The 26911-nt window shown below is 37.5% G+C and overlaps 1 protein-coding gene across 7 annotated transcripts in view; it reads right to left on the reverse strand.

The window, feature by feature from the left end:
* Positions 1 to 26911, reverse strand: part of RBMS1 (RNA binding motif single stranded interacting protein 1) — a 149280-nt gene that overhangs the window by 11621 nt on the left and 110748 nt on the right. For 6 of the 7 annotated variants that reach the window (XM_069781222.1, XM_069781221.1, XM_069781227.1 and 3 more), the window contains exons 4-7: positions 24302 to 24393; positions 12289 to 12446; positions 8912 to 8991; positions 91 to 206 (exon numbers count right to left, since the gene is read on the reverse strand). In XM_069781222.1, the coding sequence (XP_069637323.1) occupies positions 91 to 206; positions 8912 to 8991; positions 12289 to 12446; positions 24302 to 24393 (446 nt within the window). The remainder of the gene's footprint in view (positions 1 to 90; positions 207 to 8911; positions 8992 to 12288; positions 12447 to 24301; positions 24394 to 26911) is intronic. The other variant, XM_069781223.1, reaches the window with a different exon arrangement.

Raw genomic sequence — 26911 nt, forward strand, 5'->3', positions numbered from 1 at the left:
AAAGAGCCAAGCCAAGAAGTCTCAATGCCTATCATTTTCATAAGTATTCATTATTGTACACCCACACTAAAGCTTGAAGGGAGGACTTACAAGTCTCACCTCGCCTTCTCTGTGCCATGCTCTTCCATTCTGTATATATTTATTCTGATTCTGTCTCTTTTTCTGCCCTCCATCGGCAAACTTGCACAACAAAGGTTCTGCAGGAACTGAGAAGAAAAAAGAAATATTAGTTGAAGTAGCGTACATGCACAGGTGGCCAGCACTCCAAATGAGGTATGGTTTTTAAGTTATATTCCCAATATGACAGTTAAATAACACGGACTCATACTACAGCATCCACAACTGTTCTGCATAGCACAAAGATAGCTGCCACACACAAACAGAACATCTGGAATGCTTTATATTTTTGATTTTAAACTACTGCTCCTAAAACCTGTTGGAAAGAAACATGGTCTGTATATCCTGAGTATATGTCTGTTAGTCTGGGGATGAATGAGAACTGCCATCTGAATTCTGAGCTTTGCCTCCTCAGAGGTACATCTAAGGAAGGTGGAGAATAAATCTGGCCAAAGGCCTTTAATATATTCCCCCCGACCTTTGGAGGTTTCAGTAATGTCCCAAAACTTAAACAGTTCTGCTCATCCAGAATAGCAGAAGAGCTGGCACAGTACCTCCACTTACTCTAACCGGCAGGGTGGAGTGGGTACCTTTATCTCCTGCCACCTTGCGCTGAAAAAATGCCATTCCCTTTTTCTCTCTGCTCTATAAAGAACACACAATGCAACCAGAAATTCTTCAAGATTTTTCTTTTATCTTGTTTTTTTTGCATACTGTCAAGAAATGGTATTGCTATACTTTTTTTAAAAAAATTCTTTTGCATAACATTATCCTGACCATGACTTCAGTTTTTAATATCAAAATTAAAGCAACAAAAAAGAAAAGTTTGCATAGTATTCTTTCCCTGTTACTATCTTAAACTGCAACAGTTTCCACGTACCTATGGCTGAAGCACAGCTCTGCTACATCACACCACACCCTCCCTAATCACAGGGTGGAAGCTCTGTTCTGACTTGGATGTAACGCTTCTCTGCCAATAATTCCTGACACATGAGCTGTCTAAGCTTTACCATGACACTCCTCCAGTCATTCTCTGTTTGGAAACACCTTCAAGAGACATGGCTGGATCTGAAAACATGCAACTTTCCAAATGCAGAGTAAACACATGGGGTGGGAGGGCCACCCACAAAAAAACAACCCCAAGAAAAATTTTAGCATATCTGTATCATGCCACAAAAAATCTATTAGTATAACCATGGCCAGTGCTGATGAGCTCTTCACTCTGTCTGCATTTGCAAAAGATGATTGGAATTGAAAACCTCAGAGACTTATAACCTGGCAAAGAGCTGGACTTGTAAAACTTTGGCACAAAACTGGTACTAATGGCCAAGTCATCCCTGGCTTTGGATGGCATACCTAAAACACTAGCTCTGTTTCTACTGGGAAAATAGCCACTTCCTGCATGATACATCTTTTGACAGCCTTCTCTATAAAAGATGGACGGACTGGGAGACAGAACTGGTATGTGGTTCCCTGTTTCATCTCCGACACTGACCGCACACCCATCAGACTTGTACCTCGCCTACCCGTGCACTGTTACTCAGCAGTCAAATAACTTCAGTATCAGAGAGTCAGACTTTAGTACTAAACATGACAACTGACTTAATTTAAAAATGTATTATCTTACAGAGAATGGTAATTAAAATCATATAATCATAAAATAAGCCAGGGCAAGGTTAGGCTGATGACACTGGAAGAAGTATTGGAGACCCATGGACAGTGGAGTCAATGCACACAGAAATAACAGAAACCCTAAAGTAGGAGACAAGCTGGAGAACATTGTCTTCAAAATCTTGAATTTCTGGGGGGATTTTTTGGCATTCCCAGAATTGAGTTTTGCTTTGGGGTCTTCTGTCATGAGAAGCAACTTCTGTCTCGGCATATTTGGGCCAAAAAGGTACTATATCAATACCCTGTTGGATAATTTGATGTTACTTTATAAAAGCTAGATCCCAATAACCTTGGTCATATCACTCAACATTTTAATCCACATACAGTTCTGTTGAAATAAGAGGAATTAATCTCAGAAGATTAGTCAACATGGGTAAAATTGTCAGGTTCTGGTATGAAATTATTTTGACTCTGACTTTACACAGTGAAAAAAAAAAATCCATCAGAAAGGGAAAGCTGAGATCCAAATACTGAAGTTAACTGCCTTAAATGAAAAAAAACCTCTTCCCTAAGTTGAGTACCTCTGGCTACTCATAAATTATTTCAAACCATCTAGTATTGTGGGAAACATGTATGACTTCCAAAATACACACTATAAATTTTTGGATGAAGTCAAAAGAAACTGGCATGAGAATGGCTTACAAAGACATCAGAAAATACCTAAAGGTTTCTAGCCCCATGATTCTGTGTTATAGCACTTGCAGGTAGTAAATACTTTATTTAAAGCTGCATTATGCTTTCATTAAAAATCCCCATAGTGAATTGTACAAACTTCTCTGAAAGGGTTATTTGTGCTTACATTTCCCATCATTGTCTCAAGATAAAGATCAGTTTTTAAAAAAAAGTGAGAGTAAACCTGTCCACCTGTTTGAATAAAATGTTCATAAAAATCTATTTTAAGAATAAATATTTTTTGTTGTTTGTAGATAACTGAAAGCAGCTAAATTTTAAATGATGAAACCTCTTCTGTGGTGCATTGGAAACACTCTCCCAACAAATGTAAAGAGGAAGAAAAAATGGAACAAGAATTATCCACAAGTATTGGATTTTGCAGATGTAATATCTAAAACCAGCAGCAATGAAGAAAAAATTTAAAAAGGCATTACTTTGTGATTTGCCAGAAGTTGGTGCTCCATCTTACTGAACACAGATCTAGTCATGGGAATCCTTGTTTTTCTGACCTTCCAGCTTCTCTTGCTCCTCACTGTGTCCATAAATGAAGCCAAATGCTGTGAAAGCTCTAACTCACGTTAAAAAAAACCACGAAGCAGACTGGCTACTTAATATGGCCAACTGCTCTGAGAAGACCCCACAGCATTTGCCTTCCCTGATGCCAGTTCAAGATCTGAATGCTGATAGTGGGGACTGCTGCAATTGAAAGCCTAACTGCAATTTTTGGCTGCTCTTCCATACATGTGACCTGAGTACTACTGTGTTCATTGCTTCAAGAACACAATGACTGATGGTCATCAGAAGGAGGGTCATGAGAAAGAGATAAACCTTCATGGGAGCCAAGTATGATCTATTGATTCCCCTCCCACCAAAGAATGCACATAGCCCTTGCTCTCTTCAAAATTAAATCTGAAATTTATTTCTTCAGCTTACCTTTCCTCACATTTTTCACAAATAGGTAAGAGATTCTCTCTCTTGTACGTACAAACATGCATACAATAGATAGATAGATATAAACAAGAAATCCAACAAGGCCTACAGACCAGTCAAGCAATCTTTTTTGTGGTCCAGGAAGGAAGGGAGAGTCATTTTTATTGTTAATTGTTGGGAAGTGTGCAGACGTGGTGATGAAGGGGATCATTAACCATTCAGTGCCTTGTCTGTATGTGCAAGTCAGAGAAGCACAGGATAAATATTCGGAGTTGCATTCACAGCTAAGAGATAGCTGATGTAAAAGGCTACAACTTACAGTGGACTTACACTTCTGCAGCTAAGACACCATGTTTACAATGCCCACTCTACTGACACTTAATGAAAACCAACAGACACTCTCGATGGTTTGTAGATGTTTGTTGAGCTGCTGCTATGGAGGCATTCTGTAACCACAAGCTTTCCCGTGCTTTAACAGCAGGTCAGTGCTTTAAAACCTGGCTGTGGAAAGTGCTGAGCATCTCCTGCCCTGAATCACCCTCCTCTAGGGCTAATGTTTTTACAGATGAAAGATGTGAATGCATTATTAGTCCAGAGAGTAAATGCTTCCTTGTCGTACACACATTGTGCACAAATGTACATTAGAATTTAGTTTTCATTTTTTCAGTGTCTACCCAAATACATACCAGGTGATACCATAAATGCAAAACCAGAATGGATGCTCTTATGTTGGACTTTGTGTTTACATCCTTGGCTTTACATGGCTAATTTTATCAACTTTTCAGTAAACTCTGCTTTCAGATATTAAAAAATCCAACAAAATAGTTTTAAAATACTATTCTTCTAATCAGTTTTCAATTAAACTGCATCTTTTAGTGACTTTCATTGCTTATTTTCTAGTGACAAAGCATATGGGACTAATGAATTCTGACATTAAAACATCACCTTAACGATAGAGCAAGCCTGTACAGCTAGAAACTTTAGCCAAAAGCTGTGGGAATGAAAAAAAAAAAAGAAGTTGTGCAACCCAACTTCGTTTAAAGAGAAACGAAATATATACTCTTCACCATCCTGTCTTCACTTAAACACAGTGCTCAGGGTTATATTTCTTTAATAATTTATACAAGGTTTAATAATTTGTCACAGGAGAATATTTTGAGTGATTTTAAGTGGCATTTTTCTTTTCTATTTCAATGTTGCTTCTTAAAACTAAGTAGCAATTACAAACTATGAGAATTAGAGCAGTAAAAGCTTCTAATCTTTGATCTAAATGGGTAAAATCTTGGTTCCTCTTCCTTCAGTATGACAATCAGGAGTAACACCAGCACTGTGACCTTTCAATACCCTTCAGCAGCTGTTTTCAGACTGCTGTTCATGGGTGATTTCTAAAGGATCTGTGGAAGATAACTAAGAAATGTGAGTTTATGGTCAAGTGGCTTAAATTCACTATACAGAGATCTGCAGTGCTGGATACTTTGTAAAGATAAGCAAATAGAAAAAGCTCAAAAATGACTGCCACAAGATAACTACTTCAAGTCTCCATTTTCACTCCTCTCCTGCACTAGAAAGATGTCCAAGATCACAGTCATTCCAAACAGTAGTGTCTACCATACCTGGGGGACCTCTTCCCAGTCCACAGTGAAAAGCACAAGCCAGAGCAGGGCTCTTACACCTGTCTTCAATTTCCTCCCTAAACCAGAATCTGAGTGACCAGTACGTTTACTATAAGTAGGAAGAGGAGGGTGGGTCATGGATAATCTATGATTTTTGGGTCACCACCTTAACCCACCATTCCTGACGCAAAAATGGTATGGGCTGCTCAGCAAAAATGCTCTCTACCTTACATCCATTAAAACAAAATCACCCGTTATTTTTCAGTAAAAGAAGCATTAAATAATCCATAAAGCCTATACAACATGCATAAAACTTCTGTAGCTTTTTAACTTCTATATTTTTCATTTTAAATGTAAGACACAAATACACTCAGACTTAGGCATACCTTATGTATTCTACAGCGCAACTGCTTTATGTAATTATTTATATAATTATTCTCACATATCATCATGCAGCTACATGCTGCTGTGATCGGAAGGAGATGCCTTTTCATGATTTTGCCCAGCAGATCATTGCTACAACCGTTATGGGTCCAACACAAGACAAAAAGACAGCAAACATTAAGTATCATCTTCAGGGAAGGGAGGCTAAGTATGCTGCTCTGTCCTCACTACTCATCTTCTGTGTCCTGGCTCCTTATACTAGTCTAGTGTCTGTTTCCTCCAATTCACATCATGAGGTTACGTTTCATGTGAGAATAAAAAAAAGCTTTAAATATCACATTATTAACTGAAAAGAATAATTCTTTAAGGAGAAAAGTAGAACTAAATGCAAAAGTTATTTCAAGATTATAACAATCGTGTAACAAATACACAGTTGAGAAGAGAATGGAATACAAAAATCAAAGTTCCAAGAAAAATGGGCAGAAAATCATAGTCCATAAACCAGAACAAACTATTACAATAACTTACATAACAAAAGTCCAAACCCCAGCTAGAACAAATGGTGAAACTAATACATCACTCCTAGGAGTTTTAGGATTAGACCAACTTGCAGTGCAGTTGAAATTGCTCTCTGAGCTAATCTTCTTTCTTACTGAAGACAAACAAGGACACACTAAATATTGAATAGATTTCATTAATCTAATATGGAGCAGAGAAATAAAGCCTGAATAGCTTGTTACATCTGGGTTCAGCTTGCTCAGTATCATCAATGCCCAGTCACTCACTCAATTCTAGAGTCGACGCTTCTGTGACTGCCCTGTGCTACCTTTGGCCCTCTCAGATTCTTAGAGGTTTTTCTGTTCTGTCTTCTCAGGCTCCTGAGGAGGTTTCACCTGTGCTTCCCATGTGTTTAACTCATTCTTCCATTTAAACCCAAACTTAGTTAAAATAACAAAGCTGCATTATGAAAGCATGTTTTTGTTGAACAGATGTTCTTCCTCCCACACCTATTTCATTACAGGCCCGTCTCTCCTACCCTCCTCATCCTGATAACAGTGTTTTTATAGCCAGCTCCCTTTGCTGATTTTAGCCAAGTTTCTAGGACACAATGTTTGAATTTAAACGTAGTTCCAGTTCTACAATTTTATTTTGCATGTATTTGAAGTTGCTCCTCTATAACCCCGAAGGATGCTAATCTATTTCAAAACATTTTCCTAACCCTTGTTTGTCCAAGAGCTTTCCCACTACGTTCACTTTTCTCTGTGCAGGTAGTCCAAGACCACAGTTGCCCCCTGCCCCACTTTTTGGCAGAATGCAGCATATTATTATGCATAAGCTCCATCCTCTAATACGATTGCATTATTGGACATGTGCTTGCTATGTGGTGAGGAACTCCAGGAAGAATTTAAACTCCATGAAAACCTTTCCAAGGAGCAATACAGCTTCACAGCGCCAGCATGGAAAAGTAGGGTCTTTAATAAACAAGGTTCTTGTGACTCCCTTATGCACCTAATTATTTGTTGCATTTTTCAGCGTCATGGAGAATGTGACTCATCTCGCTTAACTCTAAATGTCTGAAAGTCAGTTATCTATTTCTGAGCGACTCATCTAGATACTCTTTGTAACCACAAGGACAGCTGACAGCAAAGATACATCAGTCTCTGGAGGTGTGTGCTGCTTTACCTGTTCTAGACAGAGAGCCTAGATGCCTACTTTGCCAAGTAAGCATTAGAAGTTAAAGGCCGTGAGGTGGGTTACATCTTGAGACCCCTCTTTAGTTTCCACTTTCTGTCAATCACCAGTTTTGTGCAAATTTCTTGTTCTTAGTTAATCACACTTTTCTGGTAAATGTTTTTCTCCACACTGCAGAAACCATTCTTACAATTCCATGCAGCAACTTTTTATTTCTACCTGGCTGAACCTGATCATAAAGGTGCAACTCCAACTTCAGCAACAGCCCACCAGAGACAGAGCATGATTAGCAGCGACATGCTTGACAGCTCCTTCACTGAGAACAGGATAATGAAAGTGAAAATAAAAATGAGCAAACTAAAAAGCACTAATAAGAGGTTCTGTTACAGATTTTTACTGGCTCTAATTGAATAGAAGCCCCTATATGTCAATTTGAACTCTTGATTTCTCCATGCTTTTTACTCTTAATTATGTCTGAGCCATAGCAGCACTATAAAACTGATCATGAAGGGTGGATCAGAGCACAGTCAGCATTCAGAGAAAATCATTCCGTGATCTTCTTGCCCCTAAAGGGATTTTCCATCTCATAAAATACAGATTGCTAAATATATGAAATAGAAAAGTAAATGTTACAACCCCTACAAATAACAAAGTTTTAACTAAATAATCTCGGCAATCAATCCCAATGCAAAGGGTCTGCAAAAGCCAAGCCAGGGAAGTCACAACCCTGCATCAGTGTTGGTGAAGGGAGTGGTTTCCTGTGCTCTGAAGCAGCTTTCCATTTTTACTGCAGCACAGACTGACTCAAACTGGAGTAATCTTTCAGGGATAAGGCATGTATGTAGTTTTACTAAACAAGCCATATTCTTGTCTGCCTGCTGAAGGCTGCTTTACTCCTCCTCGGTGTCATGGTCTGGCTGCAGAGAACATTTCACCAGTAGGATAAAGGTGGCTTCAGCAACCGCACCAACAATGTAATTTGTAAAATTCCCACTTGGGATTCTCAATAAAATGGTTACCAAAGGCTGCCTGGAATGTCAGGCATGTATTCTTTCCTCCTTTGTTGTCCTATTTTCTTTCTATTTTACTCTGCTGCTCTGAATTTCCTTTCCTCATTTTTAAGTGTTTATGGAATATACATTTTGTCTCTTAGAAACATTGCTGACAAAGCAGGCAAACTGATGAGGAACTTGGTGTGACGACAAAATTGCACTACATAGCTTCCCTGCATTTTGCCTTGCACGCTATTTCTAGAAGCGGCATTCTTTGTTGATCTCCTTCCATCTTCCTGAAGAACCTCAAAGCCTACGTTGACTTGAGAGTCACGGCTCCCCAGTGAAAGAAAGTGCCTGGCATTAAGGCACTGCTGCAGAATCTGTTTTTTTTCTAATAAAATCTTTTTTTGAAAATTACTTCCAAAAAAATTATCAACAGATGGCAAAAATAGTCCATTTTTTGCCTCTCTCAAAAAAACCCCTGTCCATGGACAATCAGCCAAATTCTCTCCTGATACACATACAACACATACTTGTCTCCTAACTTCAACTGGGATTATGTGGGATGTAAATTTGTGCATAGCTGGCTTAAGGCATTTTAGCTGCTTGTCTATCTGCTAGGAGAGAACACTACTAGATTCCTAGAAAAGGTTTACAGTAGAAAAGTCCTATACTGTGTTCCAAGTGAACAAGTATTACAGTCATCCAACAGACACAATTTCATTTTAATAAGCCTGCCTCTGAATGAGAAGCCAGATACAATGATCAGTGTAACAGGCCTCCTCCATGTAAGCAGTAACCCATTCATACATCTTGTTAGAAATATATGCAACATACCAGAAACTCCTGCTGGTGTCTTTATGAATTTTCCATTAAAATGAGCAATCACTGCTTCACATTTTTCTGTTGACTCCATCCTAAGAAAATAAAGAATAATTTACATAAATTAAACACTCATCCAGATTCCCATGTTTGAGATTTTTTAAAAATATACTTCTTGCTTTTTCTTGCTTCACTTTTGTGGCTTGCTTTCCCATGTGTGAGCAATAGAGAAGATGTTTTCTAAGAACACACCATTTCAGAAAAGTAAAACTAAACTCAGTTAACATTTTATGCACTCTGAGGCCAAAGTCAGTGCCAAACTGCAAATACAATACCCTTATTTACTTAGAAATTAGGCAGAACATAACTTGGACAGCTTTAGTACAAAGTACCTATGCTGTCTTGAAGGAAGCAGAAGGACTGATCCGCAATCATTCATAACTGAATCCTTAGCACCCATGATGCATACAACAAATGTTAATGCCACTTTTGATAGAGAATTCTGAAGTGTCTGTACAGTTTAAGAGTAATAAACTCAAATATAAACATGCCTGACTGCATGACCCAAACTGCCTTTGCAGCTTTTAGCTTATAGGTGTCATCCCAACTAAATGATGTACCTGTGTCTTATTTAATTGTCTCCAAATTACGTTCAAAACAGGAACCAATAACTGAATAGCTGTGATGGCTACTGAGAATCTATCCAACATCCTGAACAAGTTTGTGCACTTACGTTGTCAAAACTAGACTTAATAGACTGGGTGGACTACTGGCGAGCTACTGCTAGTCTGGGAGTGGCTCGGCAGGTTGCAGCTACATCCTTGTAGCTGTGTAGATGTGTCGGTCCTAACTGCCAGCTTGGACTAAGTTGCAACAAGACATGCAAGTATAACAAAATTTATTTTAAAAAGAAGAATATATTTTGCAGCTGTCTGCAAGATGACGTTTGGATAACATTGAACACAGATTTTCTTTTTATTTGTGTATTAAGTTCTGTAATTCAGGTCCACAAATTAGGCCAATGACCTCAGCAGCAACGAAGCAGTACTAAAAATTACTAAGTCTTGGCACCTTTTTAATTCTGATAGCCTTTCTGCATAGGCTGACAAAACAGTCATAGACAACAACCAAAACCATCAAAATGCCAGACTGAACAAGAAAGTTTCCTCATGGTTTCAAAAATACCTTCTAGAGAATTTTCAGAAGTTTTGGATTGTTGGATCTGCATCAAAGAAATCTAATTTTTTTTTCTCGTATGAAACAAACAATATAATTCAGTTTCAGACTCAAGTCTGGACTTGATAAAATATATTACCCCTTATTAACCTAATAAAATGCTCCCAAAGGCAAGAAATTAAAATCTTTATTTAATGTCTACATGTTTCTTGGACAATTTTAACTTTAACTTCCTATATCTACCTTGCAGAAGGGGAGAAATTCTGATGAGATATGACAGCAATGTGTATTCTATAAATTATGTATAATACATGTATGTGTATAAATAAATATGTATATAAAAATAACTTCATGTTTATGTATATATATAAAACATACAATGTATAATACAGAACCTATTGAGAAAATACTTTAAAACTAATCTTTTTTAATGTCTTCAATACAAACAGGGTTTTGGATACACACAAGTCTTTTGGACTTTTACATACAATTCTAAAACTCTTCCAGCTATATTAGAATAAAAGCATTCCTAAAAAAACACTGATTCAAGGTAGGGTTGGTAAGCAAGTTTAGGGAGAAAACACTGAATAAATTCATAATGCCTACTGAATTTTAGCTTTGGTGTTACTGAATTCTGCCCTTCATAGTACCAAAAAGTGAAAGCTGCATTTAAGAAAGTATCACTATCTTTCAAAATTAGTAAATATAGCTTTTGTATATATATTGCTTGGTACATCATCCAAAACCACATACACATATTCTGTGTATACTTATATGGAGTTCACACTCAAATATTTATGCATATGCTAATATGAAAAAAATACAAGTGTATGATAAAAATGCCCAATTAAATTTACACCAAAAATATTACAAATAGTTATTGATTTATTTGAAGGGACAGGCAGAAATTTTGGTAGAAACCAAACTTGCTGGTTTTGCACTCTTAAATAAAAGAATATCATCCCATTGCTTCTAATTTTCTTTCTTTGTTTTATCTTCTTGAAACTGGACAGTCTGCCAAGCAAATACATTGGCGGGGGGCGGGAAGCGCAGAAATTTAAAATAAATAAATAAAAAAATCACAGTGCTGTGAACTACCCATAGCCAACTCATACGGAAACCAATCCCTAAAAATTCTGGCTTCATCAGGAGATATAATTAGCTCAGTTCTTTTCTGTGCACTAATTTTAGATTCTGCTATTGGTTCAAATACAGAGCTATTGTGATACTGGCTGAACATCTGTATTACTGGAGTTTGACTGTTGACAGAGATTTTATAATATATTTTGAGAACCCCAATTCTTTTATAATATATTTTGAGAACACCAATTCTCAAAGCATGCCCCTACTTTTGATGATAGAAACCTCCAATCTAAAGCCTCCAAATTTTGAGTGTCTGACTGGGTTTAAAGCAGGACTTATTGAGAGAAAGAAAAAACATTAGAAGGGCACAGAACAGGCTTCGATGAAGAGACCCCAGAGCAAATAACTGAATTAACTAGAGAAAAAGTAGACTTACATGGACAAAATATTTGGGAGGCATCTACTAAATTATAGAAAATAATTGTTCTTGTTGATTTGGGAGAGATATTTGACCAAGCTGTCAAATATTTTAAGGTGAAATTTACTGTAAGTGAATAAAAATATTTTCTTTCCCACATGACAATAGGTTAATGAGCCATAAAATTCAAATGGCTGATGTTCAAAGTGCAATGATGAGCTGAGGAGCTAATGAAGAAATTAGTTTCTCAGAGGAACTAATGAAGAAAAAGAAAGAAAAGAAAAAAAGGGGTGGGGAAGAGGGGGTGTGGTTCTTCCTTATGGTCTCCTGTCTTGAACTCAAGCCTCGAAAGCCAGAAAAGTCACAGGAAAAGTCTTTGAAGCACTGTATAACTCTTGCTTACTGGTTCAGGGATAGAGGAGAAAGGAGAAGTACAGAGAAGAGGCGGAAGCAGTGGAGAGCGAAGTCTTATTTTAGATAGTTGTCCAATAAGAACAATAGGTTCAGATTTACCTATCTAAGCGAGATGAGACACAGCCATATTTGCTTTACCAAAGGAAGAATTAACAAAACCCTGCTGGCATCTCCATCTAGATATCTCCCTTTTCTTTAAAAGCTTGATCATTTCAATAATTTCTGCCTTTTCCTCCTATTCTGGTCTTTTCAATTAAAAAAAGGAAAAAAGCTGCCAGCATGGCTAACACCACTGAAGTACCTTGCAAAGCCAACACCACGGCTTGTCCCACTCGAGTCCCGCAGTATCCTCGTAGAGATAACCTGCCCAAATGGCTTCAGCATGTTCTCAAGCTCCTGCTCATCCATTGAAAGCGGTAAATTGGAAATGTATAAGTTAGTCGGGTCTTGTTCTTGTTGCTGAAAGAAAATTAAAAACAATTGTTATTGGTTTTGCCACTGGAAAGACATTTTGAATATAACAACAATTACGTATAACTGCTAGTACAGATTTCTACTTCTCAGGCCCCTTTCTAAAGGCTGCAGTACTAGTGACCTCCATCTTCTGTCACTGTATACAGCATTCCTGAGAAAGCTCCCCCCCTCCTATTACTGCTGACAATGACATTTTTAAGTGGAGATAAAGGTGAATAATTGACCAGTTTATAGTCCCCATTACAACTTCATGTTTCAGATTTTTCTGAAAGAAAAAAAAGAAGGCAAAAATAAGATAAAAGGAAAGAAGTTAACAGACAAGGAAATACAAGACTGGTGAAAAGACCTAAATAAAGCCAGATGTAAATTAAAAAGAGAAAAGATTGGAATGACAATTTGAAAATAATACAAGGAAAAAAGGAGACAATGCATTTAAGAGTATGTACATTGCCAAAATATTACCACAAGAATAGGCTGATGCACACGGAAGTGAGTGAGACACTGTCATCTTCTCCCACACATGAACATTTTTGAGTTTTCACCAAAACTTTTACATTATGCATTCAGACAATACAAAAGTCTTCCAAAAACTTTCTCTAGAAACAGACAAAATGACAGAGTAGGGCAGCCAGGAGATGAGTGATTAGGGAGGAAACAAATGTACTCACGTCTTTGCCATTCCCCTGACCTTAGGCTATCTACTTTGTGTGATCTATGTACGTACCATGAAATTCCACCTCAATCAAAAAAACATTTTTGTTGAAATCGATTATTTCCAGTGTTTGTCTACAGATTCTCCAGCTGTGGTTAAGGAGCATCTCTCTCGTACTGCTAATTGCTGACCACGCTCCATGATGAAATATATTCTTAATCTATACAGATCTATATGACTTGGCACTTACAGTTGTGCAAAATCTTGATGTCGTCACTGTGGCTCCCTGTATAGATCTAAGTCTCTGCAGGGTGCATTACATTCAGTGGAACTTTTTTGGCACTAGGAATGATATTATCTGAAACAAATTTTGTTGGCATAGTCCTCAGCATATTTTCATTCTGCACAAGAGGGACTTACAGGGAAGTTTGAATCAAACCAGAAAACAAAAAACAAAACCACAACACTTGCCTACTGAAATGAAAGCATTTATTAAAGTGATTATAGCTGAATGGGTGGTGATACCTTCTTATGCAGATTAGGCATCAATTTGTCCTTAAGCTGCCCTTATATTAACAATATCTCAGTACCTTTGGTAGCATATTGCATAATTTAATAACTTGCTACCCTGGATATCACCTCTCAGTTGGGGTTGGTTTTTCCCAGGACAAAAAAAGAAAAGGAGCCCGGGCTGGAGGGGGGGAGTTCGTGCCTTTTAGGCACAGAAATGAATTATTCTGTTCCAAAAACTAAGGAAACTTAAAAATGGGGAAGCAAATTCTAGGCTTATGGGCCTTCACTATTTGCATTTAGCCCGAATCTCACATTTGGTTATAAAGGACTAATGTTTTGCAGTTTTCTGTAAGGGTTTTTTAAGAAATTTCAGCATCAAAGGACCTATAAAAGGGAAACGTGCTCCCATTACATCCTCCTGATCTGCATACTATGCCACTGATATGATTGTAATTCCTAGCCACACTGAAATCCCACATACCTTACAAAACACAAACTTTTCCAAGTGCCCAAGTGTTGTCCTTGTCAGTCCCTTTACAGTCCATTACAACTGGCATTTGACTACCACATAAGTTTTTCCATTTGTTATCTAGTGGAAGTATCCCCCCTCCCAAAATAATACTGAATCTATACAGTACACATAGAAGTTTGTGATTTAAATTATCTTAGAAAACCTGACTTCTTTTTCATATTAGAAAATCAGCAGAAAGAGTAGAGCAGAAAATGGATTCACTAAGAGGCCAGAGCTGACATTAATATTCATTTCTGGGCAGTGTTCAACCATGAGGGCAAGCCTATGTTACAGTAGTTACATTTTTGACATACAGTTCAAATTTCCTCATGTAAGAGATGTGAGATGAAGACAGCTTTCACGTTTTTAGAATTAGTTTGTTACTTAGGTTGTATTAGCCAATTTTGTTTTGCACCTTGAGATATGTAGGCTTACTTCCTTCTTTAATGAGCGCTATTAGCAAAAGCTTTATAGGAGGTTTCAGCCATGGGCATTACAAAATTGCATTTGTAGCTACAGCATAATTTCCTGAAACTCCGAAGAGTATTTGAAAGGAAAAATTTTGCATTTTTTACTTTTTATTATAAACTGTAAAATATATTGCACACAGATACCCTAAAACTTCCCTCAATAACCTAAAACAGTATACAAGCTGGAAAATCAGATCCTTTGCATATTTTAATCTAATTTGGTAGTGTTTTTATTCTATAATAACAGAAAGTCTGAATTATATTATAAAAATGTTCTCATTAAAAAGCCTAACAACATTTGGAAAGATAAAAAAAGGCCCCATTTTGTTCACACTAATAAAAATGTAATTTACATGCGAAGAAAGAAATGCGTATATTCAGAAACACCTAATAGAGAAAGAAACTCAGTCAACTGCAGAATGTCAGAGCAACTTGTTTTATTTGGGTAACTGGGTAGATCACGTTCCCCTTCTCTCGGGCTCCTATTCCAGGATAGGGGTTACCATACTTTTGCATTATACAGGCAGTGTATTCAGGATGAGAGATCATGAGCTTTCCTTGCCAAAAGGGACACAAAGACCTACTGCAATTCACTGTAACACATGAAGATCTTCCTCCATACATGCTGGGAAGCTAAATTCTTGTTCCTATCTACCCAGCAGAGAAAGCTTCATGACAGAAAATCACGTAACAACTTTGTTAGAGAAAGGAATGCTCAACTTTAAAGAGAATTAGTGACTTTACCACTAACACACATTGCAAATCCCTTAGGAACAGAGGGAAAAAAAAAAAAGTGCATCTGAGGAAATTGTTCTAAGGAAATTGCTTTCTCTGAACAGAGATCATTTTGTGATGGAAAAAATTGACTTGTGGCCCATGAAACAATCCGTATTTTGCATTAGTAACTATTGGGTTTTGGTCAGGTACATGCTGAACAGGTGACTGGAAAGGACTTACTTCTGCTTTTCTGACCCTTTCTCTATGTCACTGTCTATTACAGCCTGAATCCTCCCAGGGATTCAGTTATTTCTGCTTTTGATCCTCTTACGGGACATACTGACCACAGTGGAAAAAGGGAAATTTGAAGATACTTCTACACACGTCCATAGCTAGAACTGGTAAAGATGGCAGATGTGGGAGAGGGAAAGCAAAAAAGCAGCCAATGGATGAGGATGTCACACTGAAATCCTGGAATACAAGTTGAAATTTCATTCATCTGTAATTCTCCCAGAACAAAATAGTTGAAATGCCAGCGACCACATTCCACAGTACACCAAGGCTATATCTGCACTGCAGGTGCAAACCCACAGCTGCCCTGGGGAGCAGCAGCAGTTCAGCTTTAAGGACAAATCACAGACTCATAGAATATCTCAAGTTGGAAGGGACCCATAAGGATCATTGAGTGCAACTAGGTCAGGATAGATTAATCCACTTCTTCACTTTGCAGGGAAAAAAAAAAAAAAAAAAGACTGCCATTGGTTCTCAAAAGAGCTCATTTACAATACTAAGATAATACTGTTGGGGTAGACCTAAAGCAAGACTGAACTCTTTCTAGAGTGTATTTTGAATTTTATACAGTTTGGCAGCAGAAAAATTATATCTATGAATGTGCAAAACACCTGCCCTCCTCCTGTTAATTACTTACATCACCATGCAGCTTCTGTCATCTCCACAAGACTACTAAACCTTAAAACACCTATCTGGGTACATTTTGGGAGACCATAAGCAGCAACTCATTTCCTTCCCCTTAGAACATGCTAGATTTCCAAGCTGACTTCCAAATGGCAACCACAACTAGGACTCCCCATCCATCTTTATCCTGTCTTACACAAAAGGCACTGTACAAACAGATGTTTGCTTTTATAAAAGGTTTTGGCATGGAAAATGGTTAAACAGTTAAAAATTCAGGAAGTTAGGAGAGACAAACTTTTTAACTCCTCCCTCTGTCTCTCTGGCAAACGGCAGTTTAATACATTAAGTTCTGTGACTTCCTTCCTTACCAAAACCTGTCTCACCATAGTTTAATTCACATGGTTTTCACAGTTCTGTTTCAGAAGAGAAAAATAATTTCTTCGATATCTAAGTTTCTAATTTTTATTCTGGAATTCAGCAAAAAAGTGAAACTGGCAAAAATATCTGCAAACATAACTCAGCTCAAACCTTGCCTATACACTGTCATTGTTCTAAGTGCTTTCAAAGGTAGGGTTTCTTCCTGTGCTTGAAATCCATGAAATCATATAAGCTGCCTTCACCTTAAAAATCTTAGATGTCTTGAAATTATTTGTATCATTTTATGGGAATGGCCAAAAAGAATTACTGAAGTCAGTGGAAATCTTCTTACTTTGGGGTAGCAAGCTAACATTTAAATATAAAAAAAAAACACTGAACCACTGAGATTGTTTTAAAAATTCTACATGATTTAGGAAAACTGCTTAATTTGAGAGTCTTTTTATCTCATGCAGGGTGTCCTCAGTTAATAGAGCCTTCAGCAGGTCCTGAAAGACATTGAAAGTGCTCAATATTTGCAGATTATGGACAATGTCAGGGAATTTGTGGGCTACTGTAGGTGTCCATATTACCAAGAAAACTAGGAAGTCTTGTTTTTAGCAGTTCACATCAGCAAGTTTCTATCCATCTTTTCTCACTGAACACCTTTAGCCACATCCCCAGAACTTCTCTAGCAGGACATAATAATACAAAGATGCAGAACAGTGCTCTTGCAGACTAATGTACTTAGTCCTAAAAAGCACTTACAGCACTAACTTAATAAGCTGACTACAAGACACAGTATTTCTCATGAAAGGGATAGGAATAATTAACCGCTAATGTTCATTTCTGTAGAAAGAGGTGATCAGGAGCCCTACATAATGCAAAATGCTCTGCCATCATCTGAAAGAAATTAACAAAAACCTCCCTGTGCGTGTGGAACTGTTCCTAAATTGCAAGCAAGAAACTTGGCAAAACGATAAGACATCTGTTTTCTCTTGCTCTGTGTAAGGTCAGAGAGAACAGATAGCCATTCAGAAACATGTGACTAGGCACTGCTCACAGCATGGAAGATCCTCTGGCTGATAGGGAAGGGATTAAATGCTTGTCTGCCTTCGTATAGAAACTACTTTAAAATTTACAATTGGCCTGTGTCTCACTGAAATATGTCTGTTTTAGCCACAGTTTTAATACTGTCTGACCACAGACTGTTAACAAGACAATTCAGGGGTAAAAAATCACTACCATAATCTTCACTTGTTCTCCAGAAGTGCATAAACACTATATATGATTAATAAGCTAAACATTTTAATTCATTTTCACAGGCACATCTGTATTACAAAGAGGCATAAGAACTGTATGAAAAGGAATTTTTAACTACAATAACCACTGTGTTCAAGTTTGCAATCAGACTATCACTACAACCATACGTTCCCTTTTTATTCCTTGGCATTCTTGCTTTCCCCTTGCTAGAAGGGCACCAGGGTGCTCCCTGGGAGTTCTGCAACTTGCTCATGGATGCCAGTGTTTTCAACAGAAAGCTGAATGAGCCCATTACGGTTCATAACAGGGCACTGGACCCTCGTCTGAACAAGCCACAGCACTGCTTAGCAACTGAGATAAGACTTTTGTGGGTTGAAGCTGTGTACTGAAGGGAAGTGGTTGTTAACCGTCTCATTTAAGGCACATGCAATTCCTGAAATGATGGCCATTTAGCCCCCAGGTAAGCAAAATCTGGCTTACCTTCAATTTATTTTATAATGACTTTTAAGAACATTTATGAATAAAAGGTGGAAAATTGATTATATTTACTTAAAGTTCTCTATTACAGTAGGATTTAATACTATTGCCTACAAAAAATACTACAAACTAGGTAAAAAGAAACCTTTTCTTAACAAGACAGTTGTTAAAAAGTGCTGTAGAAATCTGCTTGAGTTAGCTCCTGTTTGCCTGTCATCTGTTCTTTGGCATTCAGAAGCCCAGATGCAGAATAAAAAAAAATGCAACATGCTTACCTTCTCTAGTTTGATTAAGTGCACTAGCTACCATGGTAACCTAAACTTATTTTCTTACTTTACTCTGTAGGAATGAAAACTGATTTAATTCTCCAGAAGGTTGCCACAGTGAAGACAAGTACAAAAAGCAATACATTATTAAAACTCATAAAAGTTAGCTGTTTCTCATTTTTGCTAACTCAAAACCATATTCTTCATCAGCAACATAAAGGAAAACTGCCCTTAATACATTATGTTTAATAGCTGTGGAAAAGCCTCGATTTCTGTTACAGAGATGAGGGCAAGTGGCTAAGCAGCCTTCCCCTCCCAAAAACCCCATACCTGCTGTGAAGTTCACACTTATAGTGTGACAGTTCATCTTTTCCAAATATGCTTGGAAAAAAAGTCACCTAAACTTTAGAATATTAAAACAACGCTCCTGCATTGACCTTAATTGGAAAGAAAGGTAAAGCTACCAGCACATGTGGAGTGCTTCACAGTTCTGCCTTTGTAGCCACTAGCAAACAATACAAAGATTACAAATTCATGTCATCTCTGGGTTCTGGAGGATCAACATGAACTCAGACAATGGGCTAGTATTTATCATAAAGTAAAAAGCTTCCCCACGTAATGAGTTTCAGAGAGTTTGTTCTGTTGCTTTGAGGGCCAACAGACTACTCCAGAAAACAGAAACTGTATCTTAAGAATGGTGGAAGAGCCTGTGTATGATGGTACAACATACTTTGCATTGTTATCACAGGCATCCTTCTGACACAATTTGAATAAGAAACAATTCTGAAGATAGCTCTAATTTTTTTGCACAAGCCTAAAATATCTGAAAATATTTAGTGATTTGTTAATGCGAGAGCTAATACAATGTAAGCAGGAGCATGCTTGTGTCAGTGGCAGTGAAGATTTTAAGGAGAAGGAAATTAAAACATTATGAATCTGTGGGGAAATCTTTGAATGGATAAACAATGAGTCTTCCCCCAAAAACGCACATTAGTACATGGAACAGCATTCCTTGGCTCAAACTAACGAGTTTCATTGACCACAAAAATCTTCCACGTGCATGGACTACTTTCATGGATTCTATTATAAGTGGCATACGTTTACTAAATGTAAGTTTGTGCTTCCGTAGGAAAAAAATAATTAGGAAAACACAAACTGGAAAAGAATGAATATCACTTGTTTAAGTTATAAATGACCTTGACAATCTTATAGCAAAGTTGTACATACAGAAGAACTAAAATCTCATGAATAGAGAAAAAGAATAGAGGAGATATGAAGGAAGGCAAGGTCTTCAACAACATAAAGTCTAGAGGATCAGGCTCATTGAGTCTACAGCAACTGCACTCAGCTTGGATGATTAAATCATTTTAAAGGGAGGACACTATACTAATTTTAAGGACAGGGCTAAAATAAATTGTGAGAACACTGGAACGTATGTTAATCCTTGTTGTGATGCCCAAAATACATTACAAGCTCTTTGCAAAAAGTGGTAACTCCATTATGTAGAACAGTTTTGGTAGATATAAGCCTTTCACTATAATATCTCAGGAATCTGTGAACCTACCATGAACTAGACAATATGGCTATACAAATGTCACGGCCACACCAGGAAGGAAGTTGTTTAGCACTCAGTGAACTCTGAGCTGCCACAGCCAGGCTGGTATTCTAGCTGGCTTGTGTATCTCTACATTGCTGTCCGTACCATGTAGATATTCTCTAGCTGACTTTATCTGGGCTGCAAACACAATCATTCTCCTCCTGGCTTAAGTTTGTTAGATAGAAAGATGAGAAGAACTGTTTTTTATTAACCATTCTTATTCAGTAGTTCTTTTTTACCTTTTTTTATTTACACATTAGTTTACATCCAGTAGAATAAGAATTAAATTCAACTTTCCATTTAAAAGGGCCACTTTTCCAATCATCTGAAACACAGTTACTTCAGGAACTACAGTTAACTCAGCTGAATACCATTTGATGAGACAGAACTTTGTCTGAGCACTAACTCACATGCCTTGTGTTAAGTTCAAGGTCAAAAACCTATGAGAATTTAAGTGACTCCTATCTCGATAGCATTTAGACCTCACCATCTCTAAAACATCCCTTACAGATTCTCAGTTTTTTAAATCTCCATTCAAAATGCCAATATACAGTAGATTTTCTGTGTGCATCTATCTTCCTATACAAAGGCATCTGCTATCTCCTCTGAACAGTGTAGAAACCTACAGTTATCTCACCGATTTTACCTGTGGGGTGGGGGGGAAGAGACACATTTCTCAGAAAATTCACTCTGATAGCAACCATAACAACTTTTCTAGCAAAGAAAATGGGCAGAGCTTTTCAATACTACTACTAATCTTACCTAAGAATGCACAGCTCTGCAAAATTAGAGCTTTTGAATTTGTTATTATTGGTTTATTATTGAAGCACTCCTCTAGGAGCAAGGACAAGAAACTAATTACATTAAAGAAATGTCAAGAAATTAAAATGAATGAAAATAAAAGTTAGATACTCACCAGTTACTAACTAGCTTAGAAATAACAATACTCTTGCAAGACATCTATCTGCTCTTTCCATACCTTATCTCTAGAGTAGGAGATAAGGTATTAGTTTTGTACTGGGTCCTGAAACAAGCTGGCTACCACTACAGCTTACATCCTCTCCTCATCCCTTTCCACAGCCACTTGTACACCCCAACAAAGACAAATTACAAGACTGAACACTGGTAATACTCAACTGGAAGAGAGGAGAGGGGCAGTAGCCCATTACCTCCGTTTTGCATTTCTGTCCAAAGGCTATTCCCATCCCCTGGCAATGCAGTATCCTCTTACGTAAGCTCTGAACAGCTTTATGTGACCAACAGGAATTGTTGGAGGCATTTCCGTCCCAGCAGCGACCAGAGGATACTGTTAACTAGCGCAGAGCAAAACACTTCCCAAGTTGTTTTGTTTAGTCAAGCACTCCCATTTCAGATCTTGGAAAGAGCAGAATAATTGAAGACATAATGTTTCTTGAGTGATGGCCTGACACTGGGGTCCTTTGCTGACACTATCATCGCGACAGCTCCCGAGAGGTGGCTGCTTCTCCAACAAGAGTGACCCCCCGGAACAGATTTGGCAGGATTTGGCCTGAAGCCACATCTCGGGTCCCAGGCCCTCCCGGTCTGCTCAGCAATAGCCAAAACATAGCTGGTGAGACTACATTTTTCTGGAGTCAGATCAACTTGCAAGCAGACCGCTGAGTACAGCATGATCCTACCCCATGGATAGAAAAAGCTCACAAAGTCAAATATTTGAAGTTATCTCTACAAAATAAACAACGAAGGTTTTAATACATATAATCTGAACCGCTTCTACTAAACTAGGATTTGTAGATGAACTTGCTGACATAAGTAATTTTTAAGTCACCAACTTATAGCTACAGCAGGACACTGCAAAAGGGGGTTTATGGCAGCCAGAGTCAGAACAAGGCTTCAGCAATAACATTTTCCTTCCCCTTCGGCTGCTGCAGGTCAGGAACTACCACTGCGTCTGGGAGGAGGGCGAGGACGCCGAGGAGCTGTGCTGCTGGCTGACACCCTGGGCACAGCGCAATAACAACACCTTCCCGGGGACAAATCCCGCAACAGGCGTTTATTTCTCTTTGAAACTGAAGCAGTCGTAGTGGTCAGTAAGGAAATCCATTAGCCAGACAGCCAAGAAACTGTCCTCCAAGTCTTTCTCTGTGACACTCAGGCTAAAGCCTGAACAGTTTCACTGCAAGAACACCACTTCACTGCACCGGTCATAACACGCAAAAGGATAAAATATTAAATACACAAAGACAACTAAACTTTTATAGTGTCTTCCATGTGAAGAGTCTGATTTGCTAATCTTGCCAAAACAACTGTAAGTGACTGGCAATTCCCAGTTTGGAGCGTCCAAGTGGAGATAGGATTTTTCAGACAAAAGGAGAGCAGCACTGCCCAGGGGAAAAAAAAGAAAGAAAGAAAAAAATCCAGTGGCTCAAAATAGACATATATATCAAAGCACTCATACTCTTAGTCACTTGTGAATGTTTGTTGTGGTACTGTTCATTGGGTTGGTTTGGGGGTTGGTTTTTAGTAACTCAAACACTCTTGCCATGTTAAGACACAGAACAACAAGTTTCACTGGAATGCAAACTTTATAGTTACAGATTTTCCACAGGTCATCAGGCTTGACACTGTGTCAGAAAAATCAATAAAAACTGTCAGGTATTATGGTGCACATTTTTTCATTAATGCTAACAGAAAGAAATATTAGCAATATTGCAACTCACTGTCAGAGGAAATGAGTCAGAAAAATATACTATGGGAAGAATTAAGAAACTATTAATTAGATTACTATAGTGAATTATTAGAGCTTCTCCATCTACTCAAGATGACAATTAAATCAGACATCAAAATTCATTAGCAAAATGAATTTACATGACTTCACATTCTCTTTTCTCCCCTCCTACCTAGATATCATATCCATAAGATGGCAGACAGAGGCTTTGAAAATCTGGTGTATATTTTAAAGTGATCACCTAAAAACTAAAGATTAATTAAAAGGTCTTTATTAAGCATACATAAAACCTTATAAAAAGAAAAAAACCACCAAGTGTTTTCCAGTAAGCATGTATGTTTGTGTCATGGCTGTAATGAAACATGCATTAAGTATGAAACATATGGTTTCCATTTTGTTGCCCTGGAATCCATCCAAAGACATTTTATGTTGTTAGCTTAACTGTTCTCCTCAGCTGAGAAGCTGTGGAAAATATCTCATCTGAAAAAAATCTGTACCTAATGGATAACTATAAAAGATCTGCTAGATCTGCGGCAGACTACTTTATTAAAAAAAAGCCTCTGAGATTAGTAGTTAATTACTGGATTTTTTTTTAATTAGAATATAATTTTCAAACTAAAAAAAATTTGCTTTAAGAGGTACCACAAATTATATGAACAGATTATGTCGGTAGTATTTTCTTTATTTAATACATTTGTAGTGGTGTTTATGGCACTCTGTTGGAACCAGGCCATCTGACCTAACAAGAATGCATGATGAAATCATTACTAATGTATCATCTCCCTGATTTTATAGATTTGAGAAACTTATCTTATGCTGAAAGACCACTACTCTGAAGATAACTTTGGCTAACAACCTGATTCAGAGGCAAGGATCAGTAAAAATGAGAGAAAAAGACAAAAGTTAAGTTTTTGCTATGCTGTGCTTAAAAATTCACCCCCAAATTGCCAGGCTGCTAACCTCGGTAACAACAAGCAGGCAATGCATAAAACATTTCATACCTTTGTGCTGTAAACTATTTCAGCTATTGACTTCTTTCGGGAATTAACATACTGTATTTAAACAGTTAAGCCTGCTATAGTTCTTCCAATTTATTGCTAATCTTTCTTTTGATGAAGCCAATGGAAAAATAGTATCATGAATAAACTGATAAATCCAACCAGATCAGTTTGGAGACTTTACCATACTATGTTTCTTTATTTCATTAGTTGAGATGATTTGGGATATGGCAGTCAAAATCCCCCATTTTGTTACCTTAATATATCATGTGGCTTGAGGACTGTGCTCTCCGTAAAGGGCCTGCAACTTAAAAAGTTCATGTTGCCAATGCTTTGCTAATGTACAAGCTTGTTCATCTTCACAACCCATTGCAAGAATTAGCTGGTTGTTTTAACTCACCTTTGCCATCTGTGCTTGGACTCCGCTAGCCTTTAAAGCGGAAACCGCCTTCTGAGCAGCTGCCGGGCTGTCAAAGTCAACAAAACCGTAACCTGAAATATAAAATGTATTTCATTAACAAGACAGCAACCCACTTATAATCAAACAGTTCATATGCTACTAGCATGGTTATTTAATACAACTTTGTTGGTGAAAAGGGACAATTTGAACTCCAAAGTTCTACATGTAGTCCCAAAAATAACAATCTACCGAAGTCCTTCATCCTTGAACTGGTGGGAAACTACCCTCATAGAACAAATCAATTCCCGTGCCCACTCCTTATCAGGATTTTGTCCAAATTGCTAACAAGTAGTATGGTGCTTTGCTTTGTGTTACCTGGTATGTACCTTCTAAGAGCAAAAGTGACATCATCAGTTTATTTTATAGAGATCAGAAAGTAAAGCATAATCTGTTAATTTTTCTAAACTCAATTCTTAGTCCAGTTTGAATAAATGACGAATAAGCCTCTAAGTTACACATCATTTACTCAAAACTGGGAGAGGACTTTAGTTCAGGAGATGCATATCTACTGCAGCGTAACCCAATTTTCGGTGAATTAGTTACTTCTTTCTATATACATAAAAGACAGTTAAATTTAAAAAGTGAGTGAAAACCCAGCTTTAGTGAAGTCAAATTAGTTTTTCCCACTGCTGTTACTGAAACCAGAATGTAAAAAACTGTCCTGAAAGCATTGTTTATGCCATATAAGGGAATCTTTAAACATTAAAGTAAACCCAAAGTTAATTGTAACAATTTCCATAAATTTGCAATAACTTCTTTTCTTATTCTGAACAACAACATACAGCTAATGGATTCCAGGACATCTGAACAGCAATATACCTTGGCCTTTACAGACACTGACTTTACAGGCTGGGATTTTTAATGCAACCTGAGAGTTGGATGCTCAAGTCTCACAAAAGGCACTCAGAGTTTGGAAGCTACTTCCCCTAGATGTTATTGCAAACCTCATTCTGTATTTTTCAACCCCCTTCTTTCCCACCAGTGAACTACCTCAAATATTAAAGAAATCCCTCTCCAATGTTTAAGTTAGGTTAAAAGAAAACAAACAAAACTCCCAACAACTAAAAAAAATACTCTAGAGGAGTAGAAAATGGAATTATTTCTTCAGAATGTAACAGTATTCTCTCACAATAAGTCTATACTGAGGACAAAACGGTTGTGTAAAGATAAAAAACTGAACCAGCTTTGAAGTCCTTAACTTGGGAAAAACAGCTCGAGCAGCCTCGTACATCAGTGCAAGCTTATTTAACCTGCCAAGAAGCTGAAGAAAGCAGCATATTGTTCTATGTAACTTGTGGTGGTGTGGACTCTTAAATCTTGACATGAAACAGAGTGAATTAGCTCATACCAAGTTTTGTGCTGCCAAAGCAAAACTAGCTTTCCATACTCAAAACTAGCTTTCCATACCCTTGACAGGCTAGGTTATCAACACCACCACACTGCAGGGCGCAATACATATAAATTATATAGTGATACCAAGCATGCCATCAAAGCTGGCTTTGCCATCTCCTAGATGATACATAAACTCAATTGCTTGTTGTTCCAGTTAGTTTAAATCCCATGGTATGGGGTTTTTTTGGCAAAAGCCAGAGATGCTGTCAATCTTTTGGTTAAATTCCAGTTAGGTATCTGCATTCTGCCTACTTATGCTCCTACTGCAATTTCAATGACATGCAGTGAGCTTCCCTGCAGCCTTAATTTGCTGTATATTGTTATAACAGACTGTTAGTTACCGCTTTTCACCAGAGAGATTTAAAATCTGTATTGGAAAAGTCAGCTTAAATCTCTTAAAACATTAATGTGAAAATTTCTGTATCAGTGACAAAGCTACTGAAGTCTTCAGGAACTGGGGGAGTTAAGTGCTGTCATAGGTATTAATGAATTAAAATAATTGAAAAGAGCACCTCCTCTTTCCTAGTCACAATATATGCAGATGACATCTGCATAAAAGCTAGGGGAAAAATATCTAGAAATTTCAGTTTCTGAACTGTCAGGACCCCTTTAATTGCTTAAGATGGGGAACTGAGAAGCTATGCCCCTGCACTGCTTTCAAGTTCTGCACAAAAACTGTGTCCTTATTAATGATGAACTCTCCTCTCCTGCCTCTGCCTATCAGCTTTATGCTCATTCATGAGCTTTACGCTTATTAACATTGCTAAATCAGCTGACTTAATTCTTCACTTTGCTTAGAAATTATCCTCTTAATTGTAAAAAAAAAAAAAAAAAAAAAAAAAAAAAAGAGGTCTGAAATCTGATATTTCAGTGTCTGCTACCACACCTTATCCCGCCATGTGCATTGCTGGGATATGATCTCACTGCAATTGCAATGAGTGATGAAAATCAGTGAACTGATGTATCCAGCTTACCTAAAGGAGTTCTAATTTTTTTCTAGCTGCAATTACTTCAGTGAAAATGAACCCTCTCTTTGCTCCCAATGCATTCAATAGCATATAACAAAACACAGTTAGAGTATTGGAACATGTAATTAAGTGCTGCTTTAAACTACTCTAATCAATGGAGCTGATTTCCACACTATATAATTTTTTCAGA

This window comes from Haliaeetus albicilla, chromosome 4 (genome assembly GCF_947461875.1).
Source record: "Haliaeetus albicilla chromosome 4, bHalAlb1.1, whole genome shotgun sequence".
In the NCBI taxonomy this organism is placed as follows: domain Eukaryota; kingdom Metazoa; phylum Chordata; class Aves; order Accipitriformes; family Accipitridae; genus Haliaeetus; species Haliaeetus albicilla.